Here is a 19862-nt window from a genome sequence, read left to right as displayed (position 1 = left end):
GGATCTCAATATCTCTGAGGATGAGACTCATTTATTATTCATTCCTAGTCTGTGAGAACTCCTTTTTCTCATCCTCTGAGCTTATGCTTGTAGTTCATATTTTCTTTGCTATTTCATTAAATCACACACTGGTGTTTTTGTATTAGCCAGCAATAAGTCCACAGTGATCTCAGAAATCCTGACAAGATAAAACGTCCGAAAACAAACAGGCTTTTCAAGCACTTCATACACAGCCTGTGCCCGTTTCTGTTTTTTAAACAGTTTGTCTCTGTTTGTGTTCCCACCCAGCTCCGGGTCGACCCCATCCCAATATGCAGTTTCTGTCTTGGAACGAAAGAGTCAAATCGGGACAAGCGGCCAGAAGAGCTGCTGTCCTGTGCAGACTGTGGGAGCAGTGGTAAGTCGCCTTGGATGTTCTCTCACAAGCATACACCATACTGTAGTCTGGACAGAACTGGTAGTGTGTTAGCAAAGGCTCACAAGCAACAGTGTGAAAGCTTGTTGGGATCAGAGGGTGGCAATATAGTTAAAATCATTATCACTAGAGCTGGGCAATATAAAGATATTACATCATGTCGAGATATGAGACTATATATTGTCTTAGATATTGGATATTGTTATATCGTGATATGGAATAAATGTTGTTTTATCCTGATTTTAAAGGTTGCATAAGAGTAAACTGATGTACTTTTCTCAACATATCAGACAGTTCTACTTGTTTTAATACTTGTCTTTACCCACTTAATCATTATATGTATATTTCCAATAATTAGGTCATTGTACAAATAGTCATTCCCACAGTATTGTCACATCAAAGAGGGAATTAAAAAGAATTGTAACGTTCACGTGTCGGTACTCTAAAAATATTGAGATATCACGTATCGAGATATAGCATAAATATATTACAATATAACTTTCGGCGCATATCTCCCAACCCTAATTATCACTATATTTAGAGGAGCAGTTATTCAATATCTATCACAACATGGTATATACTGTATATGCAAAATGTAAAATATTAAAACTTGTGTTGCAGGAGCTGTGTGTGACATTCAGAGCATATGTATGATTGAGAGTCTCGGTTGGGATTGTCTGCACATGTTTCTCAACTGAGCTGGCAGCTAGCAGCTAACTCCATAAACAGTGCGAACAACGGCAACAGTGCTGGCAAAGCTAATGTTATGTTGTTATTCTAGCGGGAAACCAGAGGGTGGGTGCTACACTTTCATGATAACGCCGATATGAATGGTAACCTCCGTATGAGAGCAGTGCAGGGCGGTGGCGATTACCTAGCCAGTGGGATACACTTACAGGGACTCACACGCACTAATACATGCACGTGTCGCCAGACTGACTACCATAACAAACAACAGAGAAGCTCGGAGTACAACACACACAGAAGCAGCATGACTTCATTCTCTGCTTAGCAGTGCATTACACTGTATCCTTACATAGAAAACCAGGGTTTACTGCTGTATTAATGTTCTGAATGTTCTGAATTTTTAAATGCAATAAAGTTTTACTTTGTTCTGCATTAAATCAGACAAAACTCATTCAAATTGTGAAACAACATTTTGCTGGTTTTTAACCTAAATTTCATTGGAATCATTTTGACCACAAGATTTTTACATTATGTAAAGATATAACATGAAATGATCATATCAGTTTAATTCTAAGACAACAGTATTACATTAATATCATTTCCTAATGCGAAATGGTAACTTTAGAACAGTAGCAAGTAGAGGTGGGTGACAAGGATAGCATGTGCAGTCAGTTTATTTCTTATAGTATTTTGATGTCACAATAAAGAAATTAAAGTAATTATGGACTAGCTATGGAGTTTAAGCATGATATATAGGGGTGGAGTACTTGACCGAAACGATAACCTGCATTTGATTCCTTTTTTTAACAGATCTCATATGATTTTTGCTCACAGCTAATCACACCACGCTATTGTTGATTTAATGCAACTTGTGATTGTCCCACGGCCGCAGCAGATATAACCCATAAAGTGTGTGTTGTAGTGAAGTCGAGTGCAGTGTTTTTTTGGAGTTGGTAATTCAGCATGCTGAAAAGCTTCCAAATCATATAAAAGTATGGCTTTGCTACATTCTTATAATATATCTTTATTTTCCACCAGGGTGGAAATATGTGGTGTTTGGTGGCATTTGATAAAACTCAATGATTCTATTCACATTATGTGCATCAAATAAAGTATATTAAAATGGTGTCATTTAAAGCTTTTGATTGGCATTGGTATTACTATAGAGATCTGGTATTGATACTGGTATCATACCTTTTTAAATGATACCCAGACCTAATGGTGTAGTGAATTTCTTGGACATTTTAATTGGTGAAATGTTTATTACACTAGATGAAATTGTCTTATTTTACCTGGCAAATCATAGTACTTAGTCACATTTATCGAAAATCCTGCAGATGCAATACTTCTATAAAGCACTCCTGCTCACTGATTTGCTAAATTGCACACAATAACCTTGTATAACCACAAATATCAAAGCCACCGAGGTAAAAAGCTTGCAGGAAAATCTGTGATCATTGACAAATTTCTATTATCTCACAATATACAGCATGTTATCGCAGCAGTTCTCAGTATTGGTTAGGCAGATGTCACATTCTTGCTCCACATTTTTCTCTTCCCTTTAAGGGATTTATTGGAAGAACAATGTTCAAATTGAGTGGCTGAAGGGATCCAAATTGCTTGCAACCCTCAGCGGGCTCAAGAAGGGCAGATGCTCTATAAGTGGCCATTAGAATCTGAAATCGCCCAAGTCATTTTCGCTCAATTCAGATTCTTCTTATAGAGCGCACCAGGCACAGCGGATCAAAGATCAGCCCTTTTTCCCCGCTGCAGATTGGTGGCATTTCCTTTACCGTTCTTTTGTTCCAGACAAAACTGCTAACCCCCCATAAAATTACCTCTGCCAAGGAGTCATTTATGTTTGAACAATTATTTTAAATGCCGTAAGGAATTGTTCTCCTGGTGACATTTTTATAGCTCAAATTTGACTAAGTAGCGTCGAGGTGGTTTTCATTAACCGCTCGTAGTGTACACAAATTGTGCTCTCACTGTAAAACAGCTGTTTTACAACCATGAGAGGGAGCCGGGTGAGGGTGAAGGCAAGCTTTTACATGACTTTCATGGATCGGCTTCCATTAGAATGAGTGCTGCTACTGTTTCTGCCTCATTAAGATCAAATTATCTGTAATTAGCGGCTCAGATGTTTGATCATACTGTTTTTAGACACAACTTGTGGCAGGGGGAAAATAAGTGTTGCGGACACACAGATCCCACCATTGTTTTTGATGATTTAATGTGTTAATATTTAACCTTACAGTGTGACTGAATGGAAAGCCTTGTCTCTAGCTCTGTGGTGAAAAATGTGTCACACTAACATGCTTTTTGCTTCTGAAGGGCATCCATCATGTCTGAAGTTCTCCCCTGAATTAACCTCAAATGTGAAGAGATTACGATGGCAGTGTATTGAATGCAAAACCTGCAGCTCCTGTCGAATACAGGGGAAGAATGCTGTAAGTATATACGTTTTAATGCACCATTATCTGTGTTGCTGGCTCGTAGGTAGATCCCATTTTGTGAATCCCTGAGGATTTGTTGGTTTTCCCTCAGATTTGTAAAGCCTCTCTTGTGCTTATTTTGCCAAAAGACTTTAAATGATGGGAGGGTGTTACATGTATGCAACAGGGACATCCCTTACACATGCCTGCTGTTCCTTTTCAGGATGAGATGCTATTCTGCGATTCATGTGATCGGGGCTTTCACATGGAATGCTGCGACCCGCCGCTTTCAAGAATGCCAAAAGGTGAGGTGTTTACACTGTCTGGCTTCTCTGTTTCCCTCTCTGCTGTCAATTCAAAGCCTTTTCTTCACAGACGGCCGTTTGGGGCTGTCACTCAGCACGCAGAGAGGCAGCGATGGCTTATTAGAAGCTTTGCATGCATATCAAATTATTCCAGCATCCCCGGGGAGATTCGCTATCTCTGGATTACAGTACTGACCCTACAGCGAGGCTTGTAATGATGGCGCACGTACTGTAGTAGGACATTTGGCAGGCAATTCATACAAGTCACATAGCTTTGCTCAACAAGCTGACATGAAGTCTATTTCACTGGACAGAGAATTGACCCAATGTTTTTCTTATGGATTTTCGCTTTGTGCTGAGTAATTGATTGTCATTGTGAGCCGGCGGGATTCTCGCCAGCTCTCGGTATTAAAGGAAATGTTTCAAATGAATGTACTGTATGTCCTCTGAATTGATGAACCCACTCAAACGGTACTCTCTCTGTTTGGACACCCTCCAGGTACCTGGATCTGCCAAGTGTGCAGGCCGAAGGAGAATGGGAAGAAACTGCTGCACAAGAAAGCCGATCAGATCAAACGTCGATATGCAAAGCCAATCGGAAGGCCTAGAAATAAGCTCAAACAAAGAATGTAAGTGTGCAATAATCTGAATATTAGCAGTATTACTTTGTTAGAGAGAAATTCCTTTTGGTAGTAATAATGTGGTATTTGCTAAGACGTGGGAACATGACAACAATACTGACAAACACTGTTGAGTGCAGTGTTGTGTGTTTCCAGGTCTGAGCAATTACTTTAGTCAGCCCAATGTTATCATAACAGAAAAAAGGTCACAGTAAAAACTACTAAAATACAACCCAAGCAGCAATGGACTGGAATCATCCAAGCAAATGATAAGTAAATACAAGCAACAGTGAAATCCTCTCAGAATTAGTTAGTGTTTATTTATTGTGGCACAATTGAAGTGGTTTTTTTGGGGGATGCAAAATATAAGGATTGCCCCAAAAAAAACCACTTTGTGCATAAGTAAATAAAAAATAAAGACAGCAATAGATACTATACATGACTAGATTTTTAATATAATTGATGCATGAATGTTTACAATAAGCAGGACTTAAATGTTGTAGCTGTTTGAAGTGAAGTTTTATAACCATATATATTGTAAGTAGTTTTATTTAATAGATTGTATCATATGTAATAAATGCTGTGGAGTAAATTGAACTGGTTTAAAAAAAAAATTGTACCTTAAGGAACAGTTCACTCCAAAATCTTAGCTGTAGTGCTGTTTAACAATTTAGATTGTTTTGGTGTGAGTTTCCAAGTGTTGGAGATAACGGGTGTAGAGATGTCTGCCTTCTCTCCTACATAATGGAACTAGACAGCACTCTGCTTGTGGGGCTCAAAGCACCAAAAAATACATTTGAAAAATTCAACAGCAGTGTCTCTTCCCAGAAATCACGACCCTGTTACTCAAGATAATCCACAGACCTTATTGTGAGCAGCTGCATGTCGTAGTTCCACCAAACTACACCCGCTAACGGTATCACTACACAGAGAGAAGCGTGTATCTCCTCATGAAGGGGAGGCTTGTGCTCGTGACAGCACAAGATGTAAACATTGATGGCTTCTTCCTCTGTTTAGCTTTTTCTGCTAACTTACGTAGCATCAGTGAGCTAGCTTACATTATACCTCTGCCCAGGAGTACACCATTAATGTTTACATCTTGCTGTGTCACAAGCACGAGCCTCTCGTCCTGGCTTCCTTGCACGCTGTGATTCAGTTGGTGGTTGTAGTACTGTAGACAGAAAACGGTTTTTGGATTATCTTGAGTACTCAGGTCATGATTTGTGGAAAAAGACATTGCTGTTATTTTTTTGAAATGTATTTTTTTGGTACTGTGAGCACCACAAGCCAAGTGCTATCTAGTTCCATTATATTAGAGAGAACGCAGACATCTTTATAGCGATATCTCCAACACTACAGTTCACACCAAAACAATCTAAACTTATAAACAGTGCTACAGGTAAGAGGAAAAGTATGTATTTTTAACTGTCCCTGTACTTGAGTAAATGCACTTAGTTAGATTCCATATCTGGCAGTAAGAGCTGACCTCCTGCTACAATTTCTTGTCGCTGCAGGTCTGTAACCAGTGGTGATGGCTCCATGGTAGCACTGGGAGGAAGGGGGTCACCTGGTAGGGGTCAAAAGATTACCGTCTGTTCCACACCTTCATCTGGTCATGCTGCATCTGTGAAGGACGCCAGAGACAGATTGGCTGTTGCAGACCCCTGTTGTGCGGTCGACGCCACCCAATTCACCACTTCCACCCCCACCACCACTCCCCCCCCCCCCCCCCCCCCCACCCCCCCCCCCCCCCCCACGCCCACCTCCACCCCAGCTACACTCACCGTTAACAAGAAAACCAAAGGGCTTATCGATGGGCTTTCCAAATTCTTTACCCCTTCCCCCGTGGGCCGTCGCTCGCGAGCTGTAGCCGTAAACTCGCCCGCCAAACAGTTAAGCTCTAGAGACAAGGGTCCGCCCAAACTGTCCCAGCCACCAGAGCCGTTTGCCTTTGCTGCTGACCCCACTCAAAAGATAACCCCCTCGTCCTCTGCTCTTCCTCCCGCCCCCACGTTGCCGGGACTTAGCCCGCCCTTGCAGGTGTCCAGCAGCTCCACCTCTGCTAACTCACCCCAGAGCTCCTCCAGCCAGTCTAGTGTTCCCTCCCTGAGCAGTCTCTGCAATAGCAGCCAACTTAAGGGACTATTTGACGGACTCTCTCACATTTATACTACTCAGGGACAGTCGCGGAAAAAGAGACTACCTTGCTACGCGCCGCCTAAGCGCATGCACCATAAGCAGGATTCAACCCATGCGTCCAAAACGGGGTCCCAGCGCTTTGGAAAGAACAAGTTTAATAAAAATAGGTTACACTCCACATCTGCTGGGCCGGGCCGACCCAGAGGACACCCATTTAAGATGGTCAGTCATTTCAAACGTAACCCCTTCCTTAAAAAGCACAGGACACTAGGCAGGCTGAGGTATAAAGTGAGCCCTCAGAAGGGAGCCCCCTCGCCAGGAAAGGGAGACTTGACAGACGGAAGAATTAAGCCAGAGAATAATCATGGTAAGCAAGGCTTCGAAAACTCCAGCCAAGACCTGCGTCTCCACACCTTTAAGCTTCTTCTTTATTTTTTTAAAGCTTGACACTCGCAGTTTTTTTTTTTTCCCAGACTAGAGCTAATCTTTTTCTTTGAGAAGACATCCTAACAGACTACTAATCTTCTGCCTAATTTGAATTCTTTTAGTTTCTTAACCCAGTTTCGTTGCGTTTTTTGACTTGGCTGCGGAGTTGACGTGGCTTCCATCCTCTCGCCCGTTGGCTTTTTGTCATAGTGCATGGCCCACTAACTCCCTCATGTTGCTCTTTGCTCTGTCCTTGACCCCTCTGCAGTAGTGCGCACATTGTGATCACTACCTAGTAGAGGCTTTAGTCACATCAGCGCTCTTCCTCATCCCACCCTCACTCTTGAAATCACTGTCTCCACTCAACCTCACTTCCAGCGGTCATTAGACGTATACAACCCAGTGATTCACCCACCCAAGTTGACTCAGAGCTGACATGATGATTATAGCCAGAAGTGCAGTAACCCTTACATTTCACTGTCTTCAGGAGTGAAGTCACAGTTTAAAGAAATAACACGCAGGAAAAACAAATAGATATATCTCTCAAGAAGTTCTAAACAATATACAGTACAAACATTACTTAGCCCAACAGCACATTTCCATAAATATGTTAATGACACATCACGTCCACTTATAATGGGTTTTTTGTTTTGGTGGTTATGTCATGGTGTTGATGTCTGTCATAAAATTACTGCCTGCTTTCCAACATCAGTTGCTTTTCATGTCGACACTCGCTCCCTTCACTGCATCTGCTTCTTCATTCATGGGAAACTGTCTTGGTGGATGACTAAGCACATGAAAGCGGTTACGCAATTAGAGTGATTTAGTTTCACTTCATTACATTAGGGATTTTCATATAAACATGCAAAGATGATACATTATGAAATTCCTCAGAGACACGGCCTCAAACAGGCTCAGCAGCAGCACTCACAGTATAAGCACATTTGCATAGAATGCATTTATGAGATTATTCAGCCACGGCTGCTTCAAACAGGCCGCTGCTGATGTGCTATCTGATGTGTTGATGTTGTGTTATTGTGCCTGTAACAGGCCACAACGGGGAGCTGCGTGTGAAGCAGGAGGCTCAAGCCGACTTTGCTGCCATGTCCAGAGACCACGTGACAGAGGAGGACATTGAGATGTTCACTCATGTGCAGGAAGTCGCTGTACAGGTGAGAAAACTATGGGAAACATCAACACTAAATTCAGGGTCAACCAAGTAGTTTGCAACTTAATTTTATTGATAACAATGAACAAGGGGGCGGACTTGCAACACAAAACATGTATTTCCTACATCTTAAAGGCAGATATATTACATATCATTCAAATCATATTCTTTATATGAAGTTCAGTTTATATTTTATTTTCCTTTTTTTCTGTCATATATATAATGTTGGATATTCATATAAAACGGGTCAAAAGTTTTTTTTTTTAAAAATGAGGTAAAAGTAATCCCTCTGAGCAAAAATCTCAGGTTGTAGAGCTTTCTGAAAACTCTTATTTGCGACGGTTTCTACATTAGAGACAAGTTGACATTGGCTCGTCATCTGTTATCTGCTCCAGGCACATTACGGCGAGATTATATACTCTGCTACATGTAGCTACATGCTAACGTAAGGGAAACATCTATATTTCTTCCTGATTTTGGATCATATATCTGATGGAACATGTCTGGTTATTAAGATTTTGGTTTAGAAGCTTTTCTTGGTACAGTAATGGTAGAAAGTGCTGCTACACTCAGTTACATAATTCCCCGGCCGTGAATACACTGCTACATGCATCTGCATGCTAACATTAGGGAAACATGTAATCTTGGTTGCCTTTGTTGCTAATTTCTCCCCGATTTCAGATCGTATTCTGGTTGAAACAAGCCGCATAGTTGGGGTTACTGAGGAGTTTGATGTATTAAGGATAGTGGTAGGTGACAAGGACAAAATTATAATATATCAGCATTATCTTGATTCATGACATGGGGGAAAAGGGTCAAATTCAAACACATGTTCATCCGATATGTTTTTTTTATGTATTGCTTCACTGTAAGCTAGTGGATCAGAAGCTAACCCAGATGATAATTCAGTATTTAAGATCTTACTTGAGACATATTTTGGTCAGACTGAGTATATCTTTCGTTTAAACACAAGGACTGTGAGCCACAATCTTGATTTGAGAATTTTGTCACGATAGCATTTTTATGGACTGGTTAATAGAGACACTGTGAGATTGAATTATCTGGGTCACCACATTTATCCATTTGCTTTTATTCCCTCTTTTCACAGAGAACCGGATCTCTGATGAACACAGACTCCGTGCGATGCCCTGCCCTCATTGAATTCGGGAAGTATGAGATTCAAACCTGGTACTCGTCGCCTTATCCTCCTGAATATTCAAGGTAAAAATGTTGCTTTTGCGCAACAATGATGCCAGTTTCTTTTGTTGATTGAGTCGCATTTCATTTCAGTGTCCTTTAAAAAACCCTCTCAGGCTGCAGCTCTTTCTTTTGTCTTTGTCAGATTACAAAAGCTTTATCTGTGCGAGTTCTGTCTGAAGTACATGAGGAGCAAAAACATTCTCCAGAGACACACAAAGAAGTGTGGCTGGTTCCACCCACCAGCCAATGAAATCTACAGAAAGGACGACCTTTCCGTATTTGAGGTCAGCTTCCTTTTACAGCAATAAAGCAATAACTGTATGCTGCATGAGATTTCCACTGAATGGGTTCTGGGAGGAGGAGGGAAAAAGGGGAACTGTTTGAACAGTGTCCTCTTGGTCTTTTTATTCCATGTTTAGGTTGATGGAAATGTCAGCAAACTATTCTGCCAAAACCTCTGCCTGTTAGCCAAGCTTTTCCTGGATCACAAGACCTTGTATTATGATGTGGAGCCTTTCCTCTTCTACATACTTACAAAGAATGATGAGAAAGGCTGTCATCTTGTGGGCTATTTCTCCAAGGTAAGAATTACAGAGTGATTATATGGGAAATGAAGGAACACCGCACATCATTTCTGCATGGTGATACTGATGCAGTGAGACTTTGCTGTAATTTGTCGGGTTTTTTTTTTTTTTTTTAACATGAATTGAATTTATTCACAGTAGTTGTTAAACGATGAGTCAGTTAATCGATTAGTCAAGCAAAAACACCAAACATGAGTCAGTTCCAGCTTTTGAACTGTGAGAATAATCTGTTTTTGTCTGCTTTACATTGTTGTAAATAGATAACACTTACATAGGGGAAATAAAGTATATTTTCAGTCAAACAATGATTTTTCACTATTATGTAGAGCTGCGACAACTGGTCCATAAGTTGTCAGCCATTGAATTAATCGCCAAATCAATCGGTTTGAGCATTTTTTTAAATTAAAAAAGAGTGAATATTTCCTGGCTTCGTTACTCCTCTGTGACAGTAAACTGAATATCTTCTGGCTCATGGGAGAAAACAAGACATTTAAGGACATCGTCCTGGGCTTTTGGGAACACTGTTAGATATTTTTCACCATTTTCTGACATTTTATAAACCAAACAACTTATCAGTTAAAAAAGAACATAATCAATCTCAAAACAGTTGGTAACAGCTTTAAAAACAAGTCAATTTTAAACGACCGTTTCATGTTAGGAATAAAAGCAGTGGAATCCCACTTACACACAAAAAAAGAAAACCTTTTCAATAAACGCTTAGTATTTCTAACCAGATCTAACTTTTTCACTGGACTAAAATTGTAGTACTTCAGGTTACAATAAATGTTTGGGCAAAATTGTCCTTAACTCTATATAAAAATGTTGGTTCATGGTTTTTGGGTGTGTTTTTTTTCCGGTTTTAGTTATTGTAAAATTGTTCTTAAATTTCCTCCCGAGTGGCATAAAAAAGTCTTAAAAAGTTGAAAATTGAATTTGCCTTAAGCTGTAGAAACCCTGAATCAAAACACAACATTATTTCCACAAACCTCTGTTTGTAAACAATTCATTAAAAATCAATACGGTGAGAATATGGAGTATCACAAAACATAATATTGCGGTTCTCAATTGTGTCGATATTTTCTTACACTTTGACTACTACCTGACGTTTTATAAAGGATGTGGTAAATCAAATAATCACAACACAGTTGACAGATTAACCTAGAAAAAGATAATTATGATTTGTTGTAGCTACAGTTCAGAACAGAGTGATACGTTTTAGTGAAAGCTCATCACTCTGTGTGTGTGTCTCTGTGTGTGTGTGTCTGTGTGGCGTGCGTGTGCATGTGCACAGCTTTAGACAAGGACAATGGCAGGTGCAGTAAATTGCCAGCTTCAGCAGAGCTCTGACATACTTGATCTGTTTCTCCTTCCCTCAGGAAAAGCTTTGCCAGCAGAAGTACAATGTCTCCTGCATAATGATCATGCCTCAGTACCAAAGGCAAGGATTTGGAAGGTTCCTTATTGATTTCAGTAAGTTCCTTAATGCTTTTTTAGACCACTGAACTGATTTTTCTCTTTTTTTTCATTGGTCTTTACAAACAATTTCAGATTAAGGGGTGAATTTGTAGCTGGTGGCAAGGTGCTGTTATTTGGTTAAGGCTTTGAAGTAGCCTAATCAAGAGCATTCATGTACAGTGCTTAGGCAATCACACAAGATTAAGAGTGAGAAACATAACATTCTGGCTGCATACATTATTTGATGGCCAATAGTATTTCACCTAAGCATCGCCTGAGGAGCGTTTTCATAGAGAAATGCCCCCGATTCCCTCTCCTTGACTTGTGATGAGGCGTAGATACTGCTTTTTATGTTTTAGTCCTGTAAATGCAGCACATACAATATTTAAAGCCTTGTGGTCCACTTTTGAAAACAGTCGCTGCCTTGAGTGGATTTCTGTGTTTAGGCAGGCAGCTTTTTTGTCATTATAGGCGTTTTATTGTTTTGAAGAGTTGTCTCTTTGCCGAGTTTGTGTGTGTGTGTGTGTGATGAAGAGAAGGGGGGTGAAAAAGGCAGTGAGCGCGGGGAGGGCGGGCGCTGGTAATGGAGCATTTGATTTCCTGTTCACTTTGGGAGCCATTGAGACACAGAGATGCAAGAGGATCTGTGATATTGAGAGTGTGCTGATAACAAAGACAGGGATTAAGGGAGATTGAACACAGCTGAGTTCTGAGCTCTTTGAAGGCTTTATTGGAAAATGTAGCTTTGGAGCTGGAAGTTGTTTAGATTAAGATTTTCTGTTATATTGGATTGTATTAGAGGAACACTTTGTCTCAGGTAGCTGTGAGAGCGGAGCATTAGCGGGCGCCTGTGTGAAAAATGTTCCCTTTCAAATCAAAATTCAAAGGGCTCAGAGCAGCTCTTTTGTTTTGGTATATTAATGATGATATGCTCGTGAAGTGACACAGAATGAAATATGACTTTTTTCAATTAATTTATTTGAATATTCATCGCTAAGTGTTTGTTATCCTCCTCTTCTTAGCTTTAGTAATGAATATTGTCATGATTACTGGAATATTATGTGTTCACTGTTTGGTGATTAGATTTGCTTGTTTGGTTCTCGGTAGTGGGTGCACATTAAAAGGCATTAATTAATTTCATGCCGCTCATAATGGATGACCCTTGACAGGGCCGCTATAAAACTAATTACACACAGATACATATTAGTTGTTTTTTTTTTGCCTTGTTCGTTATCTCTCCTAAGTGCAGTCTCTTGTGAGCAATGACATCCAGCTGCTTCTCTGTTTCGCTCTGTCGCTTTGTTTCCTCTTTACTCCCCTCTTTCAACCTCCTTTGTTGCCCTTGCCAGCATGTATCATAGCTTCTGACAGAGGTTGAAGGAGAGGAAAACTGATTGCCTTGCCTCCCTTTATACTATTTGAAGGTGAAATCCCAACCCGGGTTTGGTGTCACTTCCTAACATGAATATGTAATCCATAAGAGAGGGAGGTGTGTGTGTGTGTCTGTGTGTGTTTGTGCGTGTAGGGATTGAATTGCAATCTGAAATAACCCAGCAGCAGCCTCCAGCTTGACTAAAGCATTTTGTTTTTGTTTGAATCTTGTCTTTTTAGGTTACCTTCTCACCAGGCAAGAAGGACAAGCCGGCTCCCCGGAGAAGCCGCTGTCAGATCTGGGTCGCTTATCCTACCTGGCATATTGGAAAAGTGTCATACTGGAGTACCTTTATAAGCACCCAGATAAACACATCAGTGTTAAAGGAATAAGCAGGGCCACTGGGATGTGTCCGCACGACATCGCCGCTACTCTCCAGCAGCTCGGCATGATTGACAGACAGGATGGCAGGTCAGTTTTCTCCGAGCCGCAGTCTCCTTCAGCCCCGTGCTGCCGCTTCTGTGTGCTGTCTGACTTATCCAGGCCAGCGGGTATTTTTAACAGCGTATCCATTAATGCAGCTGAATATTGACAGAAGTAAGTCAGGTTAAGCACCCCCAAGGACACGGAGCACCTGCTGTCCCAAAGAGCTCGTCTTTGTGCTCGCGTTTAACCACACGTCACCTTCTGTCCGGCGCTCCGCTCTTTTGTTGACATGGGCTTTTCTCACTGTGACTTAGGATCGTGTTGATCAGAAGAGAGCGATTGATCCAGAGGCACATGGAGAGCCTGAGGGCGAACCCGCGCCGGAATGAGGTGGACCCCGACGGGCTTCGCTGGACACCTTCGACGACTCCTAACGCCGTCCTGTCTGAGGAGGAGAGGGAGGCGGAGATGGATGTAAGCCTCCTCGCTCATCACTTGTTATTTGTTTACACTTGCCCGCAACGCTGTTATTGGATGTTTGTTTGATTAGCTGGAGAGTTCAAATAGAGGCCATTAATGGGAAAAGCATTATCGCTGTCAGCAGGCATCTAATGTTGTGCAAAATTGCCCTAAATCAGTTCACTACATAATTGATAGTGCTGAATATTCCATGAAATGCAATCTTTCCAGGGTTGCTTAACGGGGGAACGTTTCCTCCATGACGGGCAGACATCCAATCAGGACGCTGCTCTTATTATCAGGAGGAACCTGCAATGATTCATTTGTCATGATGTTAATTCCAATCTCTTGTTTTCCCATTAGCCTCATTGCTCAGATGTTGGGAGACGTGCGTGCGCCTTTCCCAGAGATAATGCGTCTTGTCTGTTTAATTACCAGGCTGAGCGACTGAAGGAGCAGGCCAGTTGCTGGGAGAAGGAGGAGAGAGAGGGCTTCATGATGACTCACGGCAGCAGGCAACCTCTCACGAAGGTCCACTGTAAGGTTCCCTACAGGACCTACGAACGCCGCCCCGCAATGTCATGGACCAGGCGCATCCAGCAGGCGCAGGAAGTGAGTGATGATGAAGCCGATGAAGACGACGATGACGATGACGACTCCGATGGCTCACCACCCATCCTAACAAAAGCTCATGCGATGCTTGCAGCAAAGAGAAAGGTGACTTTTATTGTTTGTTGGTGTGAATCACTGCATTTGCATCACCACAAGTCCTTTTTTTCCCCCAAGTGGGATTATCTCATTGATTATGTGGAGTTTTATTCCCGGACAAAGTGGAATTGAATGTATATCATTAGATATTTTCCTTCATTAGAGGCCGTGTTGTGTACTCTGGTGAGATGGAAAGGTTTGATAAATATTCATGAATTCAGTGGAGGGTTCGGTGGCTTCCTCCTGTCATCTGGAGCCTCCCCGTGTGCCTGCAGCTGTAGATAATAGATTGTGTTTTCACTGCTGGTGTCGAGACTGTGCAGGCTAAACCTTGTACTATTGTCAATGGTCATGGTTAATTTACTGCCCTCCTCTGTGCTTCTCACATCTGTTCTGTCTATATGGCACTGCCCCCTTGTGCTGGAGATAATATTACAGCCGGCTGCATGATGTCAGGGAGACCTTTTTAAAAAAACAAAACAGTATGGAAACCAGAAAAGAAGGACGCTGGCTGTCGGAGTTTATTTAGTGCATTAGTTACAGTATTGATTTCACATTCTTCTTGTGGAGGATTTCGGAGAGGAAAGCGGTCGAGTCGTAGGCAGCCAGTGGGAAACAACTGGGGAATGTAAAATATAGACTGTGGTTTCTGCTTACTCTGCCCGTCTCATTTGTGGTTTTCCACACCAGGCTGCGTCGCTCAAACATTTAGTCTCACAGTGTGGTTTCAACATTTTACATTTAACACAAAAACCTGAATGAATTTCTGCTATTTCCGCATGGAGGTCATCCACCTAGTGCCCTTGTTTTCAGTTTTTTTTATACGACTCTGATGGAGCTTTTCTTTTGATTCCATTGACTCCTCTTTTGTTTTTGCAGAGAACCATTGTGCTCAAGAAGAGAGGGCGTAAAAGAAAGAGAATAAACAGCAGTGTAACAACAGAAACCATCTCAGAGACGACGGAGGTGCTGAACGAGCCGTTCGATAACTCGGAGGACGAGCGTCCTATGCCCCTGCTGGAGCGCACCTGCAGAGTGGGCGAGATGGAGGAAGAAGAAGAAGATGAGGAGGAGGAACAGGAGGACAAGACACCAATTACACCAATGAAAAGGCGGAGAGGTCGCCCGAGGCTGGAGAAAAATGCACAGAAAGACAATCATGAGCACTGGAGTGAAGGTATTTGCATCCTGACTGTCATAAATACACATTATCTCTCATTAAATAGTTAAACAGCAGTGTGTTGTATTTCTCTGGCAGAACATTAAAGTGTATTTTCATTTCTGACCTGTAGGAGCTGACATCCTCTCTAAGAGACCCAGCAGACCCCGTCCAGTGAAACGGAAGAAAGGCTGGCCGAAAGGAGTGAAACGTGGCCCTCCTAAATGGCGACTCAAGAACGAACGAAAGATGGGTTTCAAACTCAACCTTTACACCCCCCCTGAAACCCCAATGGAGGCGGAGCAGCACCATATTCACACTGAAGAAGCAAAAGAGGAACCAGACCAGGATATTATCAGCGCAGATGAGGGCAGCAAAGCAGGCAGAGGCTCAGCAAGTCCTGATGTAACGCTAGACAGGCTCCTCTCCGACCCCCCGAGTCCAGTTGATCATGTCTCCCAGAAGTCGAGCTCCCCTGAAGGATCGCCTGTGGCGTCTCCAGTGTGCTCGCCTGCCGCCTCACCTGTAGCCACGACCCCCAGGCCTGAGGACAGAGGTGATTCCCCAGAGCCACCCGAAGACGACCAGCAGGAGAGTGAACACGGGCAGGACTCCCCAGCCAAAGATGTGGAACAGAGCGCAGCGGGTGCTGAATCACTGGAGAATGACAACGCAGAGGAGGAGGAGGAGGACGAGCAGAGAACTCAAGTCGAGGATCGCGATGCAGATGATGAAGATGACAGTCAGAGTAAGACAGCAGAACCTGAGAGCGGTAAAGCAGAGTTGGAAGAGAGTTCGAAAGAAGAACCGGAATGCACCCCAGCTTTTTTAGATCCAAAAGAAGACAATGACTCTGAGTTGAGTCAGCAGGTTTCTACAGTGCCGTGTAGTGAAGAGGAACCAGCTACCGCTGCAGAAAGCACCCAGGAGGCAGCGACGGAAACGACAGTAGCAACACCACCACCTGAAGCAGTAGCAGTCGCTTCAGTAGCAGCTGTAGACTCTGATAATCCTGTAGACTCTGAGTCAGAGGAGGAGAGCACATCAAGTCCTTGTCCGGATCACCCGCCTCCTCAGCCTGCGGAGAGGCCAGCGCTCAGTCCCGTGCTGAGGGAGGATCCCCCAATCTGCACAGAGATTGACTCAGAGACGGCCCAAGCAGTTCAGTCCCTGACGCAGGAGACTGAGAGGGAGAATGTTTTCCAGGACTGTGTGGAGAGCCAGGAGCCCTGCAGGCCCCTGCAGACCTACGCCCACGTGGCCCAGAGCCCCCAGCTCACCTCGCTGGATGACTGCCCCCAGTCAGACCACAGCAGTCCCCTTTCCTCCGCGCAGTCCCATCCCAGCCAGTCAGTACGCTCCGTTAACAGCCCGGCGGTCTCCATCCTGGAGAGCGGCTACACTCAGATCAGCCCTGACCACAGTGCCATCTCAGTGCCCTCGCTCCACAACATGGAGACGAGCCCCATGATGGATGTGCCGTCGGTGTCGGACCACTCGCAGCAGGTGGTGGACAGCGGCTTCAGCGATCTGGGCAGCATCGAGAGCACCACGGAGAACTACGAGAACCCCAGCAGCTATGACTCCACCATGGGGGGCAGCATCTGTGGGGCAGGCCCCTCCCAGAACAGCTGCTCCTACGGCAGCATCCCCCCCAGCGGCCTGGCCCAGAGCAGCTGCGCCGTGAGCCAGCAAATGGCCGCTGTGAACCCTGGCAGCTGCGGGATGATTCAGCAAAACAGCCTGAGCTCACCGCCGCACTGCAACGTCAAGTCGCCGCAGGGCTGCGTGGTGGTGGAGAGGCCTCCCAGCAACAGCCAGCATAGTCAACACAGCCAGCACAGTCAACACAGCCAGCGCAGCCAACACAGTCAACACAACTCCCACAGCAGGCACGGCCCACACAATCAGCACAGCCAACACAATCAGCATGGTCCTCACAATCAGCTAAGCCAGCACAGTCAACACAATCCCCACAACCAGCATAGTCACCACCACAATCACCACCTGCAGCACAATCAGCTCAGCCAGCACAATCAGCACGCTCAGCATAGCCTTCACAATCAACACAGTCAGCACGGCCAGCAGCAGCCCATGGCACAGTGTGCCATCCCCACCAACTTCACCACCACCATGCAGCTGGCGGACATCCCTGAATCTGGCAACCCAAATTTCGCCCTCTATGAGCGGATCAACCACCAGGGGGAGTACGGCAGCGGGCACTACTCCCAGTCATCTGGCCTCAGTCTGGCCAAGCTGCAGCAGTTCACCAACACGTTCATTGACCACCCTCACTCGCTGCCTTTCAACCACTCGGCCTCACACCCCATCACATCTTATGCAAACACCCCGTCGCTGTCATCTCAGCACTCCAGCCTGGTCTCCTTGTCCCAGACCCCGCATCGAGTCCCTAACCCACAGGTGCAGGCCACCATGACCCCGCCCCCAAATCTCAGCTCCCCGCCACCAATGATGCTGCAGCGCAACATGGGCATCCCGCCCTCGCAGCGGATCCAGCCCCAAATGGCCTCCAAGAGTCACATCTCGGCACGCTCCAAGTCCGCCCCGCTGTCGCACCACCAGCAGCAGATGTATGCCCGGCCGACGCAGACTGTGGCCATGCAGGCGCCATCCAGGACGCTGGCCGCCATGCCGCGCATGAACATGAGCGTGAATATCATGCCGGCGCCGGCCTACAACGTCAACTCCATGAACATGCCCTCCCTCAACGCCATGAATGGCTACAGCATGAGCCAGCCCATGATGAACAGCGGCTACCATGGCAACCATGCCTATATGAACCAGTCACCCCAGTACTCTATGCAGATGGGCATGATGGGAACACAGCCATACCCCCAGCAGCCCATGCAGGCTCCACCACATGGCAACATGGTGTACACTCCAGCTGGTCACCATGGTTACATGAACACAGGCATGTCCAAGCAGTCCCTGAAAGGGCCTTTCATCAGGCGGTAACTCTCCGCAGGACTGAGCTGGTCCTTCTCACGTGCATTTTGCTGTTTGAAGATGCACTGATCTGGCCTTTTTTCCCCTTTTTTTTTTTTTGGTGTCTTTTTATTATTGTTTATGACTTAAAAACCAGCAGCAGCACTTGGAAAGAATGCAAAAATTTTCATCAATGAGTAAACTTTGAAGCTAATGTTAAAAAGTATTTTTGTTTCTCCAAATGGGAAGCCTTACATCATTATGATGAAAATCTATTTAATTAGTGTTAGTGTCTCTGATGTGTCTTTAGAGCAGGCGGGTTCAGAGCTCAGCAGTAGAGATTTCATCAGTGGTCTTGCAGTCGTGTAGCAGCCTCAAATGAAGCCATTTAATGTGCCTGCTACAAGTGGAGTTAGTGGCTGTTTGAACCTGTTCAGTGTACCTGTCTAACAGTGCTGACAATTAGTTTGTACTATACTCATGCCTTTGTATATTTAAATTATTGTACTTATTTTGTAAAGTGACAACTAGCATGCTTCAGTCTCTGTTAGTGACAGTGCATTGAGTAGTACTGTACAAGTGTTGTGCTTAATAGCAAGCCATTTTAAAGATATCTGGCCTTTATTAGGTTTCCCTCCACAGGGAGAAAGATGAAACTATATTTTGTTAATTCTAATAATGTAAAAAAAAAATGTAAACTTAGTCCTGTTTTCTGTTCGGTTTGAGAGGTTTTATTGCTATGTATGTATAATTCTGAAGTCTTTTGTAACAGATCTCCTTGAGGCAGCTTTCTGTTTAATAAAGCAGACTGATTTCTGTCAAAAATAACAAAGCATATCTCAGTGTTTGTACCCTGAAAAATTCTAAAACATTTCAAAATGTCCAGAAATGTGGCAGAATTTAAAAGAACTAAATGATTATAACGATGAATAACAATAAAGAAAATATAAATTTAGTCCAAAGTTGATATTTTACATAATGCCTTTAAAGCTACGTTTTCATTCCATCTGTAGATTTGTTTTCTATCTTTATAAAATGTTGGATTTATATTTTACCGAAGTGTAGAAGAATAGAGCCTGTGAATAGACCAAACTAAGCTAATGGATTGCATGTAAAACGCAACTTGTACTTGTGTTTTTGTTTATATTGCTCTTTTGTAGCCTTTGTACCTGTACAGAGTTGCTGGTAAGAACAGGGGGGAAATACCTGGCTATGTGCACAAAAATCGGACAGAATGACATTCTTGTATTTATGACTTTTCTCCTTTTGTCAGTCACTTAAAATGCTGTACATTTTAGCATAAGAATAAATTATGATTGACCATGTACTTGATTGTTCTCCTTTAATTTGAAACATTT

At 43.5% G+C, this 19862-nt stretch overlaps 1 protein-coding gene across 4 annotated transcripts in view; it reads left to right on the top strand.

Moving 5' to 3' along the window:
• Positions 1-19831, top strand: part of kat6b (K(lysine) acetyltransferase 6B) — a 28628-nt gene extending 8797 nt beyond the window's left edge. For 2 of the 4 annotated variants that reach the window (XM_042507874.1, XM_042507873.1), the window contains exons 3-17: positions 289-397; positions 3437-3552; positions 3761-3842; positions 4342-4471; positions 5977-6968; positions 8078-8199; positions 9304-9416; positions 9538-9679; positions 9815-9976; positions 11356-11449; positions 13046-13277; positions 13547-13706; positions 14130-14408; positions 15279-15576; positions 15692-19831. In XM_042507874.1, the coding sequence (XP_042363808.1) occupies positions 289-397; positions 3437-3552; positions 3761-3842; positions 4342-4471; positions 5977-6968; positions 8078-8199; positions 9304-9416; positions 9538-9679; positions 9815-9976; positions 11356-11449; positions 13046-13277; positions 13547-13706; positions 14130-14408; positions 15279-15576; positions 15692-18534 (5874 nt within the window). In that variant the 3' untranslated portion in view covers positions 18535-19831. The remainder of the gene's footprint in view (positions 1-288; positions 398-3436; positions 3553-3760; positions 3843-4341; positions 4472-5976; positions 6969-8077; positions 8200-9303; positions 9417-9537; positions 9680-9814; positions 9977-11355; positions 11450-13045; positions 13278-13546; positions 13707-14129; positions 14409-15278; positions 15577-15691) is intronic. The other 2 variants (XM_042507875.1, XM_042507876.1) reach the window with 2 other exon arrangements.
• The last annotated feature ends 31 nt before the right edge of the window (positions 19832-19862 follow it).

The sequence above is a fragment of the Plectropomus leopardus genome, chromosome 19, assembly GCF_008729295.1.
Source record: "Plectropomus leopardus isolate mb chromosome 19, YSFRI_Pleo_2.0, whole genome shotgun sequence".
In the NCBI taxonomy this organism is placed as follows: domain Eukaryota; kingdom Metazoa; phylum Chordata; class Actinopteri; order Perciformes; family Serranidae; genus Plectropomus; species Plectropomus leopardus.
Note: the sequence above shows the minus strand (reverse complement) of the source record. Positions and strands in the feature narration are given on the sequence as shown.